Source organism: Gymnoscopelus microlampas, assembly GCF_963454915.1.
Source record: "Gymnoscopelus microlampas genome assembly, chromosome: 19".
Classification (NCBI taxonomy): domain Eukaryota; kingdom Metazoa; phylum Chordata; class Actinopteri; order Myctophiformes; family Myctophidae; genus Gymnoscopelus; species Gymnoscopelus microlampas.
In genome coordinates this window covers 32,553,469-32,577,147 of record NC_139956.1, presented here as the reverse complement: position 1 = coordinate 32,577,147, position 23,679 = coordinate 32,553,469, and the positions used below count along the sequence as shown (strand labels likewise).

At 44.3% G+C, this 23,679-nt stretch overlaps 1 protein-coding gene and 1 long non-coding RNA gene across 3 annotated transcripts in view; one reads left to right on the top strand and one right to left on the bottom strand.

Moving 5' to 3' along the window:
- Window positions 1-23,471, bottom strand: part of tbc1d14 (TBC1 domain family, member 14) — a 58,927-nt gene extending 35,456 nt beyond the window's left edge. The window contains exons 1-4 of one of the 2 annotated variants that reach the window (XM_084043060.1): window positions 23,455-23,471; window positions 22,453-22,673; window positions 16,824-17,688; window positions 4,162-4,285 (exon numbers count right to left, since the gene is read on the bottom strand). In XM_084043060.1, coding sequence (XP_083899186.1) covers window positions 4,162-4,285; window positions 16,824-17,688; window positions 22,453-22,501 — 1,038 coding nt within the window. In that variant the 5' untranslated portion in view covers window positions 22,502-22,673; window positions 23,455-23,471. Of the gene's footprint in view, window positions 1-4,161; window positions 4,286-10,529; window positions 10,883-16,823; window positions 17,689-22,452; window positions 22,674-23,454 lie in introns of those variants that run through there. The other variant, XM_084043061.1, reaches the window with a different exon arrangement.
- The window catches only part of LOC311035013, a 115,264-nt gene continuing 105,715 nt past the window's right edge, over window positions 14,131-23,679 (top strand). Inside the window, exon 1 of the long non-coding RNA XR_014599668.1 lies at window positions 14,131-14,249. This is a non-coding gene — a long non-coding RNA (uncharacterized lncRNA). The remainder of the gene's footprint in view (window positions 14,250-23,679) is intronic.

Genomic DNA, 23,679 nt, shown 5'->3' with positions numbered 1-23,679 from the left:
CGGCCGTCCCCTCGGGTGACCCGCTCAAGGCAGAGACCCAGTTCCTCCGCGACCGATCAGGGTTCGGCACGCAGGAGACGCCCCTCAGCATTAGCGATCGATCAGGGTTCGGCACGCAAGAGAAGGCAGAGTTCCAGTTCCTCCGCGACCGATCAGGGTTCGGCACGCAGGAGACGCTGCTCGAAGCCTAAACGACGGTCCCGTATGGTGACCCGTTCAAGGCAGAGCTCATCGGCGACCGATCAGAGTTCGGCACGCAGGGTAAATTCCTCCTCAACCGATCAGGGTTCGGCACGCAGGAGACGCTGCTCGAAGCCTAAACGACGGTCCCGTATGGTGACCCGTTCAAGGCAGAGCTCATCGGTGACCGATCAGAGTTCGGCACGCAGGGTAAATTCCTCCTCAACCGATCAGGGTTCGGCACGCAGGAGACGCTGCTCGAAGCCTAAACGACGGTCCCGTATGGTGACCCGTTCAAGGCAGAGCTCATCGGCGACCGATCAGAGTTCGGCACGCAGGGTAAATTCCTCCTCAACCGATCAGGGTTCGGCACGCAGGAGACGCTGCTCGAAGCCTAAACGACGGTCCCATAGGGCGACCCGTTCAAGGCAGAGCTCATCAGCGACCGATCAGAGTTCGGCACGCAATAGACGACACTCGAGGCGCGAACGGCAGTTCCAGAGGGCGACCCGTTCCAGGCAGAGTTCTTCTTCGACCAATCAGGGTTTGGCCAGGAGGCACCGGTCGAGAACTCCAGTTGAGCGGCGACATGGCCCTCCAGGGGAGGCTTTCTATCGGGGACCGGTACCCATCATACCGGTGTTCACCTATCCGGATTTTAGAGAATTCGCAAGATTAAAGGGAGCATTGGATGATGCATTCCCTCCCAACACCTCAGAACGGTTCAGGTTCCGCATTTTATGCGACCATCTGAAGCTGGAAGAAGCCCTCCTGGTGGCAGAGACATACGTAGACTCATCGCGGCCCTACTCGAAGACTATGGGAGCCCTAGCGGAGCAATTCGGGCAGCCTCATCAAGTGGCGATGCAGGGTATGATGGAGCTCATTCAGGGACCCAGAATTAGGAATGGAGACACCAAGGCATTCCGAACCTTTGCTCTGAAGGTCCGAGGGTTGGTTGCTCTACTATCAAAATCCGGGAGAGCAGGGAGAGCGGAGCTGAAATGTGGAACCCATGTCATTCAGCTCTTAGCCAGGCTGCCGTCGGATTTAAGGGTAACATTCGAAAAGTCCGCCCATACAAAACGGATTCGGAACCCGTCATTACCGGACTTGGCAGAATGGCTCTTGTTTGAAACAAAGATGCGACGTAGGGGAGAGCAGATGGGTTATCAAGAACAGAGCCCGACGCGCGACCTGGACAGGACGACGAGCGTCCCTGGGCCCTGATGGGCCGTTCGGCAGCCGGAGAGACATAGGATACGAAGTCCACAGAGAGCTGCCCAGCCATATAAGAGACCTGTGAACATAATGATGAATACCACAACTACGAACTTTGCACAGTCTAGAAGGCAGAACAGAGACAAGAGGTTCCAAGGGTATTGCCCGTACTGTAAACAGGATTATCACACACTGAACTCCTGTGCGGGGTTCAAGCAGCTAACTGCAGTTCAGAAACGGCGCTGGATCATGAAGGAAGGGATGTGCTGGAGGTGTGGTAGATCTCACCGGGCCAGGGATTGCGACCTACTCAAGAAATGCTCACAATGCAACTTAACCCATCTGGACATTCTCCATGACGTACAATCTCGAGAATGGACGGAAGAAGGACAGGGGCCTGGAGAGGATGAACACCCGCAGGTCTAGAGACAACCGCAGGTCGCGAGCCGTGACAATCAACCAACGACGGATCACGACCTGTCACCAAGATCAGATGGGTTCCTGTACGTGGACCACTCTCCCAGAGGATGGGTTTTGTCTGGACAGCCTGAGGTATGACGTCTCAGAACTGTGAGGGAGCTCCAAGTTCTGCACGGGGCGGCAAAATATCCTCCTCATGGGGCGGCGGGACGCATCTCTACTGCAAGTACTGCATGATGAGTCAGAAATGATGAGCAGACGAAGATGGAGACACAGCCAAATCCTCACCGACCAGTTCTGGAAACATTTCTGGAGGTATTACCGATCAAACCTCCAAGTACGGCCGAAATGGCAGACCGAGATGGCAGACCGAAATGAGGAATAGGAGAAAGAAGCGGATGCTAGGGAACATCCTGGAATGTTTACGTATTTCCACCGGAAATCCGTGGGGCGGCGTATGCCAGGAATGTTCTTGAAATGTTTACGTTTTTCCATGGTAAAACCGTGGGGCGGCTGTTACGAACATTCAGGGCATACTTAGGAAACATTCAGGGCATAGTTGCCAGCAATAGCCTATATATGGAGATCCCCATAGATGGAGATAATAGACCTGCAAAGTCGTCATAGAGACCCAAACGTGCCATATGTACGGAGTCTGACATCAGCGAACCCTTCCCCGAAACTCCATGTATAGACATAGCCATCACGTCCAGGGCTGAAGTCTTGATCCCATATTTGGCCATAACTAACATCGGCAGCTCCATATATGGAGACGTCCGACACTATCTGACATCATCATAGTGATGTCAGGACCGCAAGCCAGCATTATAAGAAGAGGCTCGAAACCTCTCAGATAGACACAATTCCAGAGCGATTCCGAGAGACATCTTAACTCTCTCCCGAGTACCAGGAGATTGGCTGGCCTTACAACCCAGTTAATCACAGATTGCATATTCAGGACGACTAGCTGGCCTTACAACCCAGCTAGGCCTTCAGAGTGGCTCTTGAGTCCGGTTCTAAAGAACCAGTCGATTATCAATGTTATATACACTAAACACATTAATGTCTAGTGCCTCAGTGTAATTGAGAGGGCTGTGTTTATTAATGCGTTTCCTTTGCTTGATGTTCTGTGTAAAGCACATTGAATTTCCTTGCATTGATAAGATTGTCTCGTCTACACCGAAAATAGCCGATCTACAAGCTCACAACTCTTCACGACACATTGTATTCTTGCATTTTTGCCAGAGAATAGGGATACTAGGGGTCAGATAGACATCCATCCAGGTGTTGACATACAACAGCAACGCTTCAGTTGAGATAGTACAGTACAACCTTGTCCTGATATCTCCTGATTACATATCTCCTGATTACACATGGATGACATCTTGTGGTAAAAAAATGCTCAAAACACACTGCACAGACCACAGCTGACAATGAGCTGATGGCAATGTTCTGCGCCTCTTTGAGAGAAAATAATATGAATGAATAACGTTATAGCCTACCCCTCATAAAAAGGCAATTGACTCTGTAATGACTGCAGCTCCTTTATTTGATGAACACACCTCTGCCTTGGGCGGGATTTTACAAATGAGTTTTGTTTGCAAGCAACATAACATTGACATTAAACGTGACAGTCCTTTGCCAGAAGCCTCTTTCTCTTCCGCGCTCTCTCTCTCACACACACACACACACACACACACACACACACACACACGCTCTACGCCTCACTGTATATCTGTGTGCACTCCAAATAATTTACCTGCTTCTTACTGCGGGTAAGTGAAATGCTCTCCCCTGACAATGTGTCCTGCCGCCGATTCAACATACTGAATTGGGTGATCGGGCAATGACAACGCACACTTTTTCATCAGCTTGGTGTTGAAGGGGCCAAACGTCTAGAACAGGATTTGTCTGCATCTCTCTCTGTCCCTCTGTATTTAGGCCAATCACAGAGAACTACACGGCAAACCACACAGCTTAGCCGACGCCGCTACGCTAATCACAGCTCTCCTCAAGCTGCTACATGCATTCAGCGAACCGCAAGGCCAAGCTTTGCACACCTAGTAATTTGCGCTCCATTGCTACAGATTACACAGGGAAGCCACACCATTATTAGACTGGTCTTATTTAAGAGAGGGTAGTACCTTTAGTATTGGTTTCTTTTAATGCTTTATGAAAGAGGAGAGTTATATGGCACTGCGGAATCACAGGGGAGAAGGCTCCGACAGCACTGACCCTGGACCAGCAGTGGTACTGTACGGCTACAGCAACAGCAGTGGGGCTTAACAGCTACGTTATCACAGGTCAGAACACCAGAATGTTAATGAAGTCTCCCTCTACCTTCTGAATTCTCTTGGGGTCCTTGACGGGCCCTTCGCGGGGCGGGACTTTGCCAAAGAGCTTCCAGCCTGGGTCCCTCTGCTCCACTGGCCGACTGTCCTTCACCTTCTTAGCAAAGAGGTTCCTGAGAGAGAAAGAAAAAGGGGGGAGAGAGAGAGAGAGAGAACAATAGGAGAAGAAAGAGAGAGAAATGAGGACATTATAAGCGGAACCAAAAGTGGAACACATTTGTTACTGTGGTTGCCTTCTCACTGCCTGGCCCCCAGAGCTGCCACCACAATAGTGTGCGTCTCTCTTGCTACCAGTGTGCACTGGCAAGATAAGTGCACAAGAGGAATCTGGATTTAGGAACAAAGCCCTGAGACCACCCAGTCTGCAGTGAGACCAGGCTGGCTGACACCATGTGAGAGGGGGATCCCAGGACCAACACACATACGTGTCACAGCTGAGATTTGGGCAGAGAGTGAGACCCCATACTAATGAAGACATCATGTTGTTGATGTCTATAACTCCTTTCCCACTCACATGAAATGCCTTTTATTTACTAGTATTTAATGTTAACGTCCTGTGGGAACAGGAGAAAATGCTTAATAAAAACTATGTTGGTCTAAGACAGTGGTTTTCAACCCTTTTCATATCAAGGTCCATTATTTATTCGGCATTTGAGCCACAGACATCCGTTTGATGAGATTTAGACTCTCAGACCCAAAACTTAGAATATTTTGTTGTTGTTGGATAAGATTTTGTCCACAATTCCATGCTGTATTGATGTGGTATCATAGGAGAGATAACAGGCAAACATTGATCAAAATAACAATTCTTCTACAACAATTCTCTAATTGTGTAGACTTCTTGTAAATTAACTAAGTAATGCAGATAGTTAACAATAATTTAACTATTGAGAACGTAAACTGATGGACCCTTAAGGGTCCATTTGGTTTCATTTTACGTTCTCAAGAGTTAAATTATTATCCAGATTCCCATAGTTTCATTTTACGCTCTCAAGAGTTAAAAGATCTATAAGGGTCCATTTGGTTACCAACTCTCCATCATTTAGGTGGGGACCACCTGGAACCTCCTCAAGGACCACTGGTGGTCCCCGGACCACTTGTTGAGAACCACTGGTCTAAGATATTCATTCTGTGATGTGGTGGTTTCACAGCTGCAGTGCGGCAGTGAATCTTTACCATGTGTATTAAGTGACATAACTGCGTGCAGCGTGCAGTCCATTCCCATAGACTACATTTTACTGCTTAAGCCATCTTTAGCCAAGACCCATCGGATCAATGTGGTTACAATTGATCGCCTGCTTAACCTCGAGTTGTCAATGTAGTCAGACTAAGGTACCGCTCCACCAATTACAGAATGCTTTTGTCCACTGATTAAAAAGGACCGGTCTGCCTTTTGTCGAGTTAAAAGCTTTGCAGTGTGATGGACAGCCTCATAAAGCGCGACAACGAATGTCCCTACCAAGGAAAAACTTTACTCAAATAAACAAAATGGGAAACCAGTTCAAGGTTTTAGTTTACCGTCATTCATCCGCATCCAGGTATACAGCTGGACCACATTCCATTTCTCATGGACTAAGGTGCGAAGAGAAAAATACTTCTTAATCTCATCATACTCCGCAGTAAAAGCCTTATACCACAAAGGAAATAACATTACACAACAAAAACAGGTATAACTTGTATTACCCATCTCAATCATGTTTGATGTTGATTTTCATAGAGCACCGAAATGAATGGAATCCAATGGCTTCCGAGTCATAGTCAATGAATGGAGTAAACATGCGAGTCCACCAGTATGGTCCTTTAAGACCACGGTACAGGAAGGGTATTGATTTGAATAAAACGACATGAAAATCCAATTCCAAATCCATTGTCATCAATAGTATGCAAAGATATCCAGATCGGGCCTATAGACTCTGGCCTAAAGCCTATTAGGTAACAACAAGGGTAAAGGCAGGAGTGTGGATTGGTTCAATCGAGGCCATCACACATGGATACTTTCCTTGGTTTTAGAGGCATTGGTCAAACTCCAGCTGATGCAGGGACTATAACAATTATTATCTGAACCTTGTACGGTAGCTGTTCAGGCATCCTGCATCCTTGAATTGCACTGGCAGCAACAAACCACATTCAGTTGTACTGCTGGAGCCTATACAGCTACAGTACATAATGAGGTTATGCAACTATCAGCATCACTGTCCCACTATTGTCTAAGAAATATGGTTAAATTCTAGTGGAGTTGACGGGTAGCTGAAAAGCCCAACTCCCAAAGTGAAAAGAAAACAATGTTGAGAAAAGCTTGACCCTTTTCTCGTGTAACTATTGCAGTGATACTTTAACTGCCGAAAAGAGGTGTGAATAAATGGCCTGAACAGCTCATGCAGAAGGAGGTGTGAATAAATGGCCAGAACAGCTCTTTCACAAACCTTAAAACACATGTATGATCATCTTCTAGGATGAAACAAATCATTTATAACCATATCAAGATTTGTTTTGTTTTACATTACGCATGTTTGCAATTTGGACATGGTGGCACATGTCGTCCACATGTTAAAACAAAACGCATGGCGGCGCAAGTCTCCCCCATGTTCATACAGATCCTATGGTGGCATGCATCACCTCATGTTCATACGGAGACTATGGTGGCACACGTTGGCATACGTTAAAAAAAAACAGATCGCAAGGGGCCTGGGCCGCTGGCGTAGCGGTCCAGGCACCTAGGCTCAATGTAGCCTGACAGCGCGTCGCGGGTTTGAGACCTTTGCTGCATGTCACTCCCCATCTCTCTCCCCATTTCCTGTCAGCCTACTGTCCTATCCATAAAGGCATACAATAAAACATCTTAAAACAGATCGCAAGGTGACACACGTCACTCCCCCATGTTAAAATAGATCCTATGATGGCACACGTCGCCCCCACATTTAAACAGTTTGCATGGTGGTGATCACATCATCACATTAAAACATCATGGTGGCACAAACGTTAAAACAGATCGCCTGGTGGCACGCTGCCCTGTATTCATACAGATCGCATGGTACTGTGTAGCACACGCCACCCCCATGTTCATCATACAGGTCAGAGGGTGGCACATGTCGCCCCCATGTTAAAACAACAGATACCAGCATATTTTCCACTTGCTCTTGTTGACGGATTGCTCAGAGTGAGCAAAATGATAAAAGGAATTCCTTGCTGGTGACTTCGCTCATTTATGAAAAAAGGGTATGTATGCACACACACACGCACACACACACACACACACACACACACACACACACACACACACACACCGCAAGAAATATCTAAAGAACGTCACGTTCAGTGTTCCCAGACCTCAAATACATGCTATCTAATCTCAATCAATGCACACATGACGGTGGTACAGTAGTTTCATGAGTTCAGAAGTTTAACGTTGTGCACTAGGGACTAGGGAGTGGAAATGCTACTTCTAGACCGTGGGAGCACAGAGAATGAGCGTCATCATCAATCACGTCTGCTTGAAAACAAGCAGAAGCCAGGACAATAAGAGTAAAAGAAAAAGATTATCTGTTCATGGTGGGAGGGTGGGTGGGTGGCTAATGGCTAATTTTGCACACAGCAGCCATAAAATCTCATTATGAAAGGCTAAACACTGTCAGGTCCAGGCAGAGTCCACGTCTTTATTGCAAGCCTACAGGAAAGGTCAGGCACTCTGGAGGTGAGGGGGCCAGGCCTAATGCAATACTCAGCTAGAACATGTCAAAACGAGAGATGGGGCCTGTTGAAGCAAAACCCAGCTCACCCAGTCGGTGGTTAACGGAGAGCGATGTGAATGACGCAAATGGATTACTGGTAATCTATTGTACGTCCAACAGAGATGACATAAACAGACACTGTGGGAGGCCACAAGCATCTCTCCATCACTCTCTCTTCGAGGCTAAGGGAATGAGAGGAGGGAGCGATACATAAACAGAAAAGCTGTGAAGCGAGAGAGGATATGAATGGAGGGGAAATTAGTTAAAAGCTACGAACGTCAGGGAAGAAAGGCTCAAACCGGTCCCTGTGGTAAACAGCAGCTACTGTACAGATTGTGTACAGTGCATACAATACGGGTGACACAGAGTGAGACTGCAAATATTAGCCAAGCATTAAATAGGCTTGAGGCAGCTGCACTGTAAATCAGAAGTCTAAATCTCAAAAATCCAAATACCAAAAATCACGTTGGTAACAACAGATCTCATTTGCATCTAGTCTAGCAACTACCCAGACAGCTGTATGTCTGGGTAGCTTCTGCAGGATTTTGACTAAGTCTGTAAAAGAGTCCTACCGTAATTATAATGGCTGAACATTTAACTTGTGTGAGCCTGACTCGACTCAGCACTTGACAAAACTGTGTGTGTGTGTGTGTGTGTGTGTGTGTGTGTGTGTGTGTGTGTGTGTGTGTGTGTGTGTGTGTGTGTGTGTGTGTGTGTGTGTGTGTGTGTGTGTGTGTGTGTGTGTGTGTGTCTAACAGGTTCAGGCATTTTTAAAAGAATGTGCTGTGCTGTGCTGTGCTTTACTATGAGATAGAACTCGAGTGAAAAGAAATAATACCTAATCAAAATAAGTTAAATAATTAACACCGGCAGTCAAAAAAGGAGAGACAAACAACTGAAAGAGCACGAGGCTTCCTCGAACCTTGTGAGTGACACATGACGAGAATGTGATGAAGGCAATTAAAATGTTGTATATACAGTATATGGGAACAGTGAGGAGAAAAAAAGAAAATTGTATAGATTTGAAAGCAGGAGAGTTAAACTGTAACGAGAGGGCTTGCCCCCTTGTTAAACTGTGCATAAAGTGCTGAACGAGAGTAACCCTGTGAGCCATCATAAAGGAATGCCACACAGAGGAAATATAGAGGACATTGCTCACTGCTGAGTGGAAACTTGAGTAAAAGGACTAAAGGTTTGACGTGGCAGATTAGGCCAGAAGCCAGATTACTGAACTGCTTGCTCCTTTCACATTCAGCCAGGCGTCCATATTCTGCACATGTCATTATAATTTCAAAACAGTATTTTCGCTATTCATCGTGCGACAAAGTATACAGGTCTTAAATTTAAGACTCTTCATAGATGTGACAAAACACATTCTTAGAGTGTTTGTTGAATGGGCATGGTGCAACAACAGTACTCAAATGGAAGGTTGACAACCATCACAGGACCAACATAAGTACATTTGTACAAGTGTTTACTATGTGTGAATACATGTAAATAATAATAATAATAATAATAATTATAAATATAAATAAAGTAAACTTTGCTCGACGCAAGGGCATGCGGTGCAAGTCACCACAATACTCACAAGACCAAACACTTTGCATAGGCTGAAACGTCTTGTCGTTAAAACCTTAAAGTCATTTGACTTTGTTAGTCATCTATTTGAATGCAACTCTGGACACCTGGCTGCAACAGGGTTTGGACTTCGAGTGAAGACACTGGATTAGCCTGGACTAACAGACTTCAGTCCCTTCTCGTTTTTTTCTTCAAAATCAGTGAGCAATCTCGTTCAAGAGTGCTCCTTAAACATGACACTGTGGCAGCAGCAATTGACTGACCTTTCATTTTAACCCATTAAGACCTGGAACGCATATGTATAATTTTTTGATTTGAGCTAAAAAAAAGCATCATTTTACACTTTGGCTATTCAAAAATAGCAGATATACAAGCTTATAGCGTGGCACAGAGTGCCGCCTTACGAGCTTGTAAATCTGATATTTTTTGAAAAATTGTGAAAATGTGTGCATATCTGTGAAATCCGTAGACTCTTGCAGAGCCACGTCATAAAAAAGGGCAACTAACCCTAGGTCTATGTGATTTGTGTTTGACCCTGAACCATTGGAGCGTCCATCACTTCCAAGTACTATAACCTAGGGACGTGAAGTGAACACGTATGTGTGTTTCAGTCTTTTAACTGCACACTTTAGACACTTCCAGCAGCAGAGTGCACACAGATTCGCAGCTGTAAAAAAAACATCAGAGGACAAACAGACGGGATCATTCAGTGTTTGGGAGCCGAGGTACAGCTGCTCCTATCCTGTCCAGGCTGTCTTCTAGAAGACTACTGCACCACAACAATGCAACTACCAAACAAGGACGCGCTGCCTCAAGCTTTCCAGGAAACAAGCTCTTGGAACACATGGGACAATGACAATAACAACACACAAACACATCCTGTACAGTGCATCCATACCTCTAATATCATACACCCGCGCGCGTGTACGCAAAGTGCAAGAGACTTGTATAAAGTGAAAACGTCAATGATAGCATAACTTTCACAACCACAGGCACAATTACATTAAAAACAATACAGTGGCTGATTAAATCAATCCCTCTACCAGCCTACCTGTCAATATAGAGGAGAAGTGAAGGGGTCGCCATGCTTTATTGTCCCAAACTAATCCACGAAGAAAAAAAAAAGTCCTCCAGTAAATAGGGAGAGAAACAGAGATCCAAGGGAGAGAAAATAGAACGGGCAAAAAAAAGATGACAAACTCCTGATGGAAGTCAAACCTGTCTCAACTCAATCTGAGAGACTCGAACGCCATACCCCCCTCCCCCCCATAGCGGTAGCACTGGGGACAGCCTGGAAAAGTAGGACCTTCGGAAGACACAAACACACACACACACACACACACACACACACACACAGTCAAACAGTTCACAGCTCAGAGCAAACTGTGTGTTGTGTGTGAGACTGTCAACCGCAGACAGCTACTTGGCCTCTGCCCGCCTCCCGGGTGAAGGGTGGGAGGTTCAGCTGAACGGGAGGGACAGAGAGAGTGTGTGAGCGAGGGCAGAGGGAGGGAGGGAGGGAGGAGGAAGAGCACGGGAGAGAGAAACAACGGTGAAGGGAGGGTGGGCTTTAAGGGAGGGTACGGGTAACATGTTGTTCTGGGGCTGGAAAAAAACCTTGAAGGAAACCTTGAACCTCTTGGAATTATTAAACACACACTTGAAAATCTCTGAATCGTATAGTTAGTTAGACAAGCAATCCGCGTCATAAAAACACAGCAAGGATCAGGTTACAATTGTGAGTGTAGGGGATTTTCACCCAGGCGCCTGGTCAAACAAGAGGTGGACGGAGCAGAACTACCGCACCCCCACCACCACCACTTCCACCTCCTGTCCAGCGCTGAGCTGACGGGGGGGGGGGGGGGGAGCACCTTCCAAGGAAAGAGGAATTGCGCAACACAAGTGAGAGGAAATGAAAACAATTTTTAAAAAATGATTGCACAGCTAGAAGCAAAATAAAAATCAGCTGGCTGGCACGGGCCGAGGGGCTGGCTGTGCAAAATAAGTGCACTGAGCTGGAAATAGCCTCATGTCAACTTTGGCATGGTGTGTGAGTATAGGCAGCTGACCCGCCGATCTAAAACTCTAGAGGTCACTACGGGCCACTCGCCGCATATGGACTCATTACAACAAGCAGCGATGGTCAACTCAAGGACTGACTATTGAATTATATGTAAATGCCTACACGCGGAGATACATGCATATATATAGCAAATTGGTTGACTATTCAAAAATAGCAGATATACAAGCTTGAGCTTGTAGATCTGCTATTTTTTGAAAAATCTTGAAAATGTATGCAAATCTTTGAATATATATTTTCAAAGCAAACATATTTAACTCAAATATTTGCTTCTGGGTGGGGGTCCCTGGAACAAAATATTGTCAGATGGGGGTCGGCGGCCAAATACATGTTGGGGGGGTCCTTGACATGAAAGCATTTGAGCACCACTGATATAGAAACATAGGTTTTTCATAAAACAGATAGGATTCAGAAGACATTTGTAAAATCGGCCTCACAGGTTTTAATGGGTTAAGGGTAGGAGGGCCACAGCTGGCCGACGCACTGATGTAATCACAGGCAGGATGAGGTGTGTGAACGCCTGGTTCACACTGGTCCCTGCAGGGTACACACTACCGTTTCCCTCCTCACCACAACATAAACAAACCCAGCAGTTAAACCGCATGAACCACAGCGTCTCTGTTCTAGGGGAACATTGGGGCGAAAATAGCAGGCCTACAAGCACACAACGCATTTTGAGATACTTAAGTCGCTGAACCCCTAATTGCGCCCGATGAGCAGGTTGGTGCCTTGCATGGTTTCCTCCGCCATCGGTGTATGAATGTGTGTGTGAATGGGTTAATGGCACAATCAATGTAAAGCACTTCGGATAGAAGCGCTATATAAATGCGCCATTTACCATTTACAACGACAACCGAAGGGGCCTAGTTGGTATTAGAGCCCTTGGGAAACCGGTCAACAAAGTATAAGTGGTTAACCTTGTGAGGGGAAAAGAGAAATGTGTCCGGACACAAACACAAACACACACACACACACACACACACACACACACACACACACACACACACACACACACACACACACACACACACACACACACACACACACACACACACACACACACACACACACACACACACACACATTATGACCGTGCACAGCATGTGCAGAATGAATAGCATGTAATGGGATTATAATAATTGGATTACACAAGAAAAGGAGAACTAATCAAATCTGTTGGAGGGTAAACTGATTACACATATGCATTTTAAATATACAAATGATTAGGCAACTTGGGGGTGGGGGCACTTTACAGTGACTCTTCAAACTGCACCTTGCACACTTTGAAAGCAACCCACCCTCATGTGAGGAAGGTGATTTAGCAATAGCAACTGTAGAAAGATCCGTTACTGGGACATTGCTCAAGGTAGTGACTCAACTCGATGCTGGCCACGTCATACTCATTTAGAAAAAGGGAACTGAAGCATTGAGAGTGTAACCCAGAGAGACCGTTAAAACCACAACATTGGTGTCCCTAATCTGGGGGCGAACATTCAGCAACAATAGCCCACACACAAGCCCATATACAACCTCAAAATGTGATGCTTTGTGAGCTTGCACATCGGCTATTTTTGGTGTAAAGGGAAAAGTACCCCCTGAGGGAGCCTGGTCAGCTACAGTACGTATATAGGGTTTAAGTGTTTAAAATTGAAAAACAATTGCTGTCCCATCATACGGACGTATACGGACGTGCCCAGACTCATTGTACGGGGAAGTGTTTTTTCATAGCGGAATTCCCTTGTTGCCTCAAGTGTCCTGGGACAGCACTTATCAACAGGCACAGCACAGGCGTCTGTCTGTCCTGCTACTTCTGCACTCAATGCTCATGCACAGCCTTAGGCGTTGTGGTGTTGTTGTTAGGTCTGTCACAATTATTACATAATCGTCTAAGCACAATTATTTGAGATAATCGCAATTATTTCGTCATAATCGTTTCCATGTTGAAAATGTTTCATATATTTTCAAAAATAGTGGAAATAGGCTAGCAGATCTACAAGCTCACGTGTCGCATCGCGTTGACATTATTAATGTTAGTAAATATATCAGTTGTTTCTTTGTATATTTAGGTTATTTGTCATATCTGCCCTGTGCAAGCCTGAAAGCCAAACAGAAATGTAAGTTTGTATTCATTATGTTGTATTCATTATGCATACATCAATGACAAAACACATTTAAATCGTTAATGGCAGTGGTGGAAAAAGTACTCAAATTCTTTACTTAAGTAAAAGTACCAATACTGCAATATAAAAATACTCTGTTACAAGTCAAAATCCCAAATTAAAAATGTACTTGAGTAAAAGTACAAAAGTATTGGCATCAAAATGTACTTAAAGTACCAAAAGTAAAAGTACTAAATATTTGAAAATAGCAGATCTACAAGCTCACAACGCGTCGCGATGCGACGCGTTGTGAGCTTGTAGATCGGCTATTTTCAAATAGCCTAGGTATAAAATAGGGTTAAAGTGGTTAATGTATGTTTCATTATATCATAGTTTATATCTGAAAAGTAATTAGTAACTAAAGTTGTCAAATAATTGTAGTGGAGTAAAAGTACAATATTTGCCTCTGAAATGTAGTGGAGTAGAAGTAAAAGTATTGGAAATTGGAAATACTCAAGTAAAGTACAAATACCTCAAAATTGTACTTAAGTACAGTACTTGAGTAAATGTACTTAGTTACTTTCCACCACTGGTTAATGGCAATAATTTGTGTGACGAATTAATCGTCATGTAAAATTTCATAGTCATGATTCGTGACAGGCCTAGTTGTTGTGCACACAGATGTAGTTTGTACTTTATAGTGCATGTAGCGTGGTCACTGTGCAAGTGTGCATGCACAGTGTGATTTGTGGAACAAAGTTCAGGTGCATTAGGCTTGGTTCATTCTCAAGCTGTTTGCATTCATACACGTGGGTGCTTGTGTACCCAACAAATATAGAGAATGATTTACATCACTTGGCTATTGTACCGTTTTAAAAAGACGACCTGTAAGTAAAGTTCTTCTTTCTTGTTCTTTTAAAACCAGCGCCCCTTTGAACCTGGTTTTATTGGTCATTAGCTTTCCTGCCATTGTTTAGGGCCAATTACATGAAGGCATAGCAGAGTTGTAGCCCACTGAAGCGCTTCTGCTTCAGAAGAGACCTATAGAGCCAGTGCTATTATGTTGTTGACAAATGCTAGGGGTCACATCCAAGGCAAGCTATTTTCTATCTGCTTTACCAGAGGCAGGAAGTGGGTGTATACACTTAAACGGAATGACCTTGAGCAAAGCAGTTTCTTTGTAACAGCGCAATAAACCTAAACCTGCGATAGTTATCCAAGAAGCATAGTGAAGTAGAGTTCAACCACTTGCACACAAACAAAGGTTAAGTGACTCTCATGGGGGGAGGGGGGGGGGGGGGGGGGGTTGACTGCTTACTGCACAGTCAGGCCTACTGATAATGAAAAATGACTCACGAGAAGCATTCAGGGATACAGTGATTTGCCACTACATAATAAATAGAAGTCATTGTTTCGTGAAACAATTTTCAAGCTTGAAATATGACCGTTTATTATTAACTACGACTGACTCACTGCTGACGAACCATGAGAAAGTAAAGTGTTGTGATGTTGCCAATTCTCCTACCTTCCCATGCAAGTGCCCACCTGACTAGTGCAGTGGGTGGTTACATCACACCAGCGGTAGAAAAAGTACTCAAATCTTTTACTTAAGTAAAAGTATCAATACTGCAACATAGAATACTCTGTTAAAGGTAGGGTAAGTGATATTTTTTGGTTAAAACAAAAAGTATTTTGTTAAAAGGTTAAAGCACTATATTCTGATAGTAATCATTGGTATAGAGTGTTTGTTCAGTAACAGGCGTCAAAATCTCAGCCAATCAGGAGAAAGTACCCATTTTTAAGCTTCATTTTTATAGTGTTCCAGTTCCAATTTTGCATGCTCATTTCTTAGTGTCATCACTTCCAATTTCACTTGTTTAATCTGTATCCTGATTGAGTTCTCTGTCCTGATTGGATAAAATTGGAAATGAAACTGAAACGAAAATGCATTTTCTGTTTTATAAAGAGCTGGAGAGACAAGGAGACTCCTGTTACTGAACAAACACTCTATAGCAATGAGTACTATCAGAATATAGAGCTATTTAACACTTATTTTAACCAAAGAAAATCACTTACCCTACCTTTAAGTCCGGTAATGAAAATGTACTTGAGTAAGTATTGGCATCAAAATATACTTAAAGTCCCAAAATTAAAAGTACTCATTATGCAGAATGTCCCATTTCACAACTTTTCAAATGTATAAATTGTATAAAAATATTTTGAAAATAGCAGATCTACAAGCTCACAATGCATTGTGAGCTTGTAGATCGGCTATTTTCAAATGGCCAATATGTGGTGGTGGTTAATGTATGTTTTGTAATAATAATCAAAATCTATAAAGTAACTAAAGTTGTCAAATAATTGCAGTGGAGTAAAAGTATAATATTTGCCTCTGAGATGTAGTGGAGTAGAAGTACAGAAAATTGGAAGTACTCCACGTCCAGTAAAATAAAAGTACCTCAAAATGTCCTTGTCCTTTAGGATCTAAACTTCTTTATGTCAGCTGACTGCTCCCATTTATTTGTTTGTTGACAACTGTTATATATCATATGGTCTGCTCTTATTACAGCTGCAATAGAGTTTGCGCACGATGGCAGCCCCAAGTGGCAGCAAGAGTTAACTGTAGTACCCGACCACCAAGCTCATTGTGGTAAACGTACAGTATTTTAAAACCATGGGGCCAATCTCATACGTTTTCAATTCTTTACATCAGTGGTTCTCAACCAGTGGTCTGGGGGACCACCAGTGGTCCTTGAGGGGGTTCCAGGGGGTCCCCAGCCAAATTAATAGTTAGGAACCAAATTGATCCTTGTGTGTCTATAACTCTGAGAGTGTACAAATGGAACCAAATGGACCCGTTGGTTCCATTTGTACACTCTCAGAGTTAAATGAACACTAATGCTGATGATACCGTGTAGATTGGGACCCCCAAGAAATCAAAATGGTTGAGTCCCTGGCATATCTTTTCAAATGGGGGTCCGTGGGCTCATATGTGTCAATTTGGAGGTCCTTGACGCGAAAAAGGTTGAAAACCACTGCTTTACATGATAAACACACTCTTATTTTTCTCGCATAGTGCAGCTTTAAACAAATAAAAAACCTTTAAGTAATAATATAAACAACAGTAATAAATACAAAAAAAGAACAAATGGTCATTTAAAACTACCTGTTGAAGAAACTAGCCAGGGGTCCCAGCCTCTTCCGCCTGCCGTCTTCTTCCATCTGCGAGACCCCCAGGGACGGGGGCCACCGCACGGGGCTCCACGGGTCTCCGGGCGACGACGACGACAGCGCCACGTCCGAGAAGTGGCCGCCGCCGCCGTCGTCCGTCTCCAGGGTGACGATGGCACTGGAGTCCGAGGTCACCATGAAGTCGTCTAGCATGTCCTCGTTGGAGACCGACAGCGTGGCCGACAGCTCCGTGCTCAGGCTCGACACGCTGCCCACCGAGATGCCGTCGCTGCGGTTCAGCGCTCCGCCCGCCATCCCCGCCGGCGCCGCTGCCGTCGACGACGACCTGGGGCCGGGGCTGAAGAGGCGAGCCGAGTCGTAGCCGCTGCGAGGGAACGTGGAGGACTTGCGCAGGGCAGGGGCGTCCGCCGGCTGGTCCAGGGGCAAGGTGGCCGGGCTAGTGTCCAGGGACAAGGTGGCCGGGCCGCTGTCGTCGAGGGCGGACGCCCGGCCGAGGCCCCCGGCGCCCGCTAGGTGCGGGTGGGAGACCGGCTCCGGGTTGTTGATCTCCAGGGTGGGGATGCCAGAGTCCTGGGACGCCAGGCTGTGGCTGTCCTGGTCGGCATCCGCGCCGCCGCAGCCGCTCTGCTTCCGGGGGCTGCTGTAGTAGATGGGAGTGGGGGCGGAGGAGGGCTTGTAGCTGGGACGGGAGTGTTGGATGCAGGGGGACGCTCTGGGGGGCTCGGGGGGGCAGCGGTGCTGGTTGATGTGGTTGTGTGCGTCGGGGCCAGGGAGTGTAGTCGTGGAGGTCTGCACTTTCACCACTGAGCCGTTCTCCATGATGGCCCCTCCAGACGCACCTGGAAGACAACAAACACTCAATGCATTATGACAAACGGAAATAAATGAGATGCTTTTCCAGTTGTGTGCACTGATATTAATGAAAATACTGGATGAATTAAGTTCAACCAGTAAATGTTTTCATTCTCAAGACGAGAGTCATTTGTAGGCTCCTGAAAACAACAACACATTGTGATCTTTTTCAGGGCTCTGTATTCATCACCCTTCTAGTTACTGCATGCTTGCTAGCTGCAAACAAAGTGTGAATAAGATGTGTCTTTAGCTCCAAGTTCTGTTGGTATGTTGCCTAGATATATTGCATTAAAGTTGCAGTCGACCTGTAATATATTTATTAATTTTTATTTCCGCAGCTATGTCTACCATTAACCACATAGGCCCTAGTGTGAGGAGCGTCCCTATTCTGATGAGAACATTTGGCTCAAAATGCATGTCTTAAGGTTGTAGATCAGCTATACAAGATATTTGCTGTAGAGGGGGAAAAAGGAGGGGGCCTAGTAGTATAGACCCCTGGGGGACTACAGTCAATGAAGTAAAGGGAGTTTAAGTGGCAATGGTTGAACTACAGGGCAGTTTGAAAGAAATGTGAAAAGTGATCAACCTGCAACCTCCTGTAAAGGATGCTTTCACCCCTGAAATGTCATTCATAAAAGGTTCAGCACAGTGCAAACCAAAGCATATGTGTGAGTGCGTTAAACATGGAAATGTTCCACAGACAATGAAAAGGGCCAGGAGGCATCATTCTGTGTGTGGAGTGTGTGGACTCACACAATGTCTGAGTTTCAACATCCAAATTAGGCTTATTCTACAGTTTAAGCAGGTCTGGACCGGAACACCAGCTTATCGGCTCACTCCTCACACACCACCAGGACAGTAAAAAGGGCCAAACAATGCAGCCCGGAAATCCATGGAGCTGAAAGCTGATCCAGCAGTAACCAGGCTGTAACTGGAACCCAGGCTGAAATGTGAACACGTTCCCTAGTGGGCCTACACATCAGATCTATGCTTTTAACACCAGCTGGGAAGCTAGAGGCCACTGCTAGCTGATAAGATATTGCTGAGAGCCTCACAGAGGGAATGGTTGGGGTGCTTTCCGTTTTCCACTTCAATGCGAGTCAAATCCATCAGACAGGATCATGCACTGCACAAAGAAATATGAGGATGATGGCCTATCAAAACACACACACACACACACACACACACACACACACACACACACACACACACACACACACACACACACACACACATACTTGTGTGGACTTGTGTTTAAACAGGGCTTATGGTCTCTATGCTTTCAGCAGTCCAGCGGCTGGGACTGTGCACCGTCTTATCTTGATGAGCTACAGGGGAGTTTCCAGCAGAGGGACAAAGGGATATCCACGCTCGGCAGCACGTGCACGGTGCATGTGCACCGTACACACACACACACACACACACACAGCTGCCTCCTGACTGCACCACCTACTGCTTACGGCTGGATATGAAACGAATACAAGAAGAGTGGGCACTAAGGAAGAGTGGGCACCTCGATGCAAAATTGTCTATTTTGTCCAAAATGTTAAAAAATACAATATTTGAAAAATGGTCTTAAGTAATGTAAAGTAAACATGATATGAACATGCACGGTACGTCGTTATAAGACTTAAATGTACCCTTCAGCTTATGCGATTCAGTAGGAAGAGAAACACAGTTTTGGATTAAAGTACGATCAATGTAATTAGTATATAAAGTGGTAACAGAGGCGTAATGTGACAGCATTAACCAACTATTAGCAATAAGCAAAATGTTGGCCAGGGTTGTTATTCTAATAATTATTCTAATAACAATAATAATAATAATAATAATAATAATAATAATAATAATAATAATAATAAGGAATATTGTGATATTTTCCACCATTATAAGCAATGATTTTCACAGTATTGAAAGCTCTTTAACCCTACATATTTCATTGTATATCAAATGAAACTGAAAATAGCTTGCAACACAACAGCTTGTAGATCTGTTATTTTCACCAAATGTTCACCTCTCTTTCCCAAATGTCCACCTATCATGCCATGCACAGAATAATAGGGACGCTAGGGTTCATGTGATTAAGTGAATTAAGCTGTCAGCAGTGGCCTCGGCTTTAAACCCTGAGCAGCAGCATTGTCATGTGACCCCAGTAGACTTTGCCCCAAACAACACAGAGCCGGGGCTTGTTCCCCACAGTGCTACCGCGGCACGAGACGCCATAAATAATCGTTGCTGTCGGGTGTAAACCTTGTATGTCCAAAGACCTGAGGCCGATTCTACAAAATGTCTTCTAAACAGCTAACAGTTTTTTGAAAAAACCTATGTTGCAATATCATCAGGTTCTCAAACGTTTTCATGTCAAGGACCCCCAAAATGATATGCATTTGGTCGCGGACCCCCCCATCTCAAACTATTTCGTTCCAGGGACCCCCTAGAAGTAAAGATTTGAATTACAAATGTTTGCTTTAAAAAATATATACATTTAAAGATTTGCAAAAAATGTCACGATTTAAAAAAAATAGCAGATCTGCAAGCTCATAGCGTGGCACTCGGTGCCGCGCTATGAGCTTGTAGATCTGCTATTTTTGAACAGCCCAAGAAATCGAAAATTACACAGATGCGTTCCCGGTCTTAATGGGTTAAAAACATTTTTAAATAGTGAAAATAGTCTACATCACGACGAGTTGTGAGCTTGTAGATATGCCATTTCACTAGTCACTTTGAGTGCCACTTTTGTATGATGAAGTTTACAGAAAAAAAAACGTAAAAAGTTGAAATATGGAGATACAAGGTTTCTGCCCGACAGCGATGATATATGAACTCGTTGACAGCCAGGAAAGGTCGGACTCGGCATCTGTGATCGATTATCTTCATCATTAGCAATTAATATTGTAATTGTTACATGGCTCTCATACCACACTATGCTTTAACCCATTAAAGAAAATCTTCTAAATCCTCATGTTGCCATAATCAGTGGTGCTCAAAACTTTAACATGTCAAGGACCCCCAAAATGATATGTATTTGACCCCCATCTCAAAATATTTTGTCTCAGGAACCCCCAGAAGCAAAGAGTTGAATAATGTTCGCTTAAAAAAAAAGAAATACAGTATATTAAAAGATTTGCACAAAATAGCTTTTTCAAATGATTTAAAAAAATAGCAGATATACAAGCTCGTGCCGTGCTATGAGCTTGTATATCTGCTATTTTTGAATAGCCAAAGTATAAAATAATGGTAAAAGTGGTTAAAATCTAAAATGACACAGGTGCTTTCCCGGATTTAATGGGTTAATATCATGACACTTGTTGCGCTCTAGTTACTGTACATCTTCTCTGTATCACTCCAAAGCCTTCATCTAGAATCTTAACTGCTACAAAAACAGGGCTGTATACTAACTAGTATACTAACTCTCTGTCATGAAAATGACAGAGAGGTTAAAAGTAACTTTCTATGCAATAAACTGCTGTCATCCATGCTTGAGTGACGTCGTTTAGATTCAGTAGTAAGACTACTCTCGTAATGCTGACTTTATAGACCTTTGTCAGTGGCATTGCGTTGCTAGGGAACAGCTTGGGTGTATTTCCTGTCTGCTACTGATATTCACAAACAAACACTTCCACAGGAATTAAACCTGGTTTTCTAGAGCTAACTTTCCCTGTTTGGATACCTAGAATGACACGGATGTCTAGATACTATTAGTCTCGCGTAGCCAGACCCCACAGAAAATGAAAAACAGCGACCTCTGTTTTCTGATATTGTCTGTGGGGTCTGGCGGGAGGAAAATGGAAGAACAGTGCGCAGGGAAACTCCGGTTTCATGTCTGCCTTCAGCGCATCACTTCCGGTTGGTGCGACTACGTTTTCATTCCCACTAACAATATTTCTACACGGAACACTAACACCACTTCTCCCAGAGAACATGGATGGTTTTGGTTATAAGCCCACTTGTTTCTATGATGAAAGAGTAAGTTAAAATGTGAATATCTTTCCGTGGTTTTGTCCGCTCCGAGGACGCTATTGTTAAATTAGTTTCGGCTAGTTTCGAGGGGGGAAGGGTGGATGGACACGTGAATCCCGCCCACTACATTTGATTGGGTAAAGCGCGGCCCGCTTCCTGATCTGAAGGCACGCCCACTTGTAGCCAATGCGCACACGTTATGACGAACCCCTCCGACAGATTCCACCGCAGGGCAGAATCTGTTCTTGAGAGATTAAGATACTATAAATACAATTCGCTATCTGGAAGAATAGATAAGTGACTACTAGTGTGTGTGTGTGTGTGTGTGTGTGTGTGTGTGTGTGTGTGTGTGTGTGTGTGTGTGTGTGTGTGTGTGTGTATATATATATATATATATATATATTATACACACACACACACACACAGATCCGACTTCCACTGTTATCTCTATACCTACAGCACATACAGTAAAGTCATTCTGGACCAAATGACAGACTATATCAGACCAAATCAAGTCTTAACAATAAAACATTTCTTAGTTCGGGGTCCCATAGTTTTATGTATTTATCCCATTAAAACCAGGAAAGCGTAAATTTAGATGATTAGCGTTGGCTATTCAAAAATAGCAGATATACAAGCTTGTACATCTGCTATTTCTTAACATTATTGAAAGAACTACTGGTTTAGAAGGCATTTGTAGAATCAGTCTCAGGTGTTAATGAGTTATTACCAAATTTGGGGGGGGGGGGGTCCTTGAAATGTAAACTGTTGAGAAAGAGTCACACAGTTACCACTTTGTGTGTCTTCGCCTCCCCGGTCCTTGGCGGTGTGATGTGCCATGATGCTGCTGGTTGATGCTACAGGTGGGCAGGGTGCAGCAGCTGCAGGCTGGATGATGATGATGATGATGATGGGTCCATGGTGATGGTGATGGTGATGATGATGATGAGCCCTGGCGGCTTGTGGCTGCTGCTCCAACAACCCTCACCTGCGTTCCTCCTCCTCAGGGTAGCTTTTTAGAGAGGCGGGGAGAAAGGGGGATGATGACTTAAAAGACAGACACAACATGTGAAATAATTATGTTAAAAGAATAGGGTGTATAAAAGCTATAAAAAGAAATGGCAATTCACTTCTACTCCACTACATCTCAGAGGCAAATATTGTACTTCTACCCCACTACAATGACATGAAAACTGTCGTTACTACTGTAGTTACTGTAGATTTTGATTATTATTATTAGAAAACCACGCATTATATATTTCGGCCAATTGAAAATAGCCGATCTACAAGCTCACAACGCTGCATTGTGAGCTCTGCTATTTTCAAAAGAGTTTTATACTTTTACAATGGGACATTCTGCACAACGAGTACTTTTACTTTTGGCACTTTAAGCACATTTTGACACCAATATTTTTGTACTATTACTCAAGTAAATCAACTCTGAACACCAGACTTAGACTTGTAACAGAGAGTATTCCTACATTGCCCTATGGATACTTTTACTCAAGTAAAAAACGTGAGTACTTCTTCCCCCATTGTAGTGCACTTGTTTCCTCCTATGTAAAGCCGGGCGGGCAGCGCGAGCGCTTCCTCAATCAAGTGCAGCTGCAGCACTAGTGAATTATAAACGTTAATAACTGCCAGTTAAAAAAAATAAACCACCCTGCTTTTTAACGAGACGAAACGCCTTAACGGCGGTTATTCTCTCTGTATTGTTTTATATATATTTTAAAAACAAACACTTATTTTAGACTCGAGTCTGTCTGTATCCTCCATCCACACTGTAAACATACCTGTGCCGATGCTTCCGCCGCCATTTTAAAACAAACTTACTAACAACAGAGCGGCGCAATCGAGCCAAGAATAGTCCGATGGATGGATTCACCTGTCATCATCATCATCATCATCATCATGATCATGCCTGGCCTGAAGGCAGAAATAATCAACTCCATCGTCATTTTACACCCTGTCACAGCCTTCATTCGAATCTTTCTTTATTAAAAAAAACAAAAAGAAAA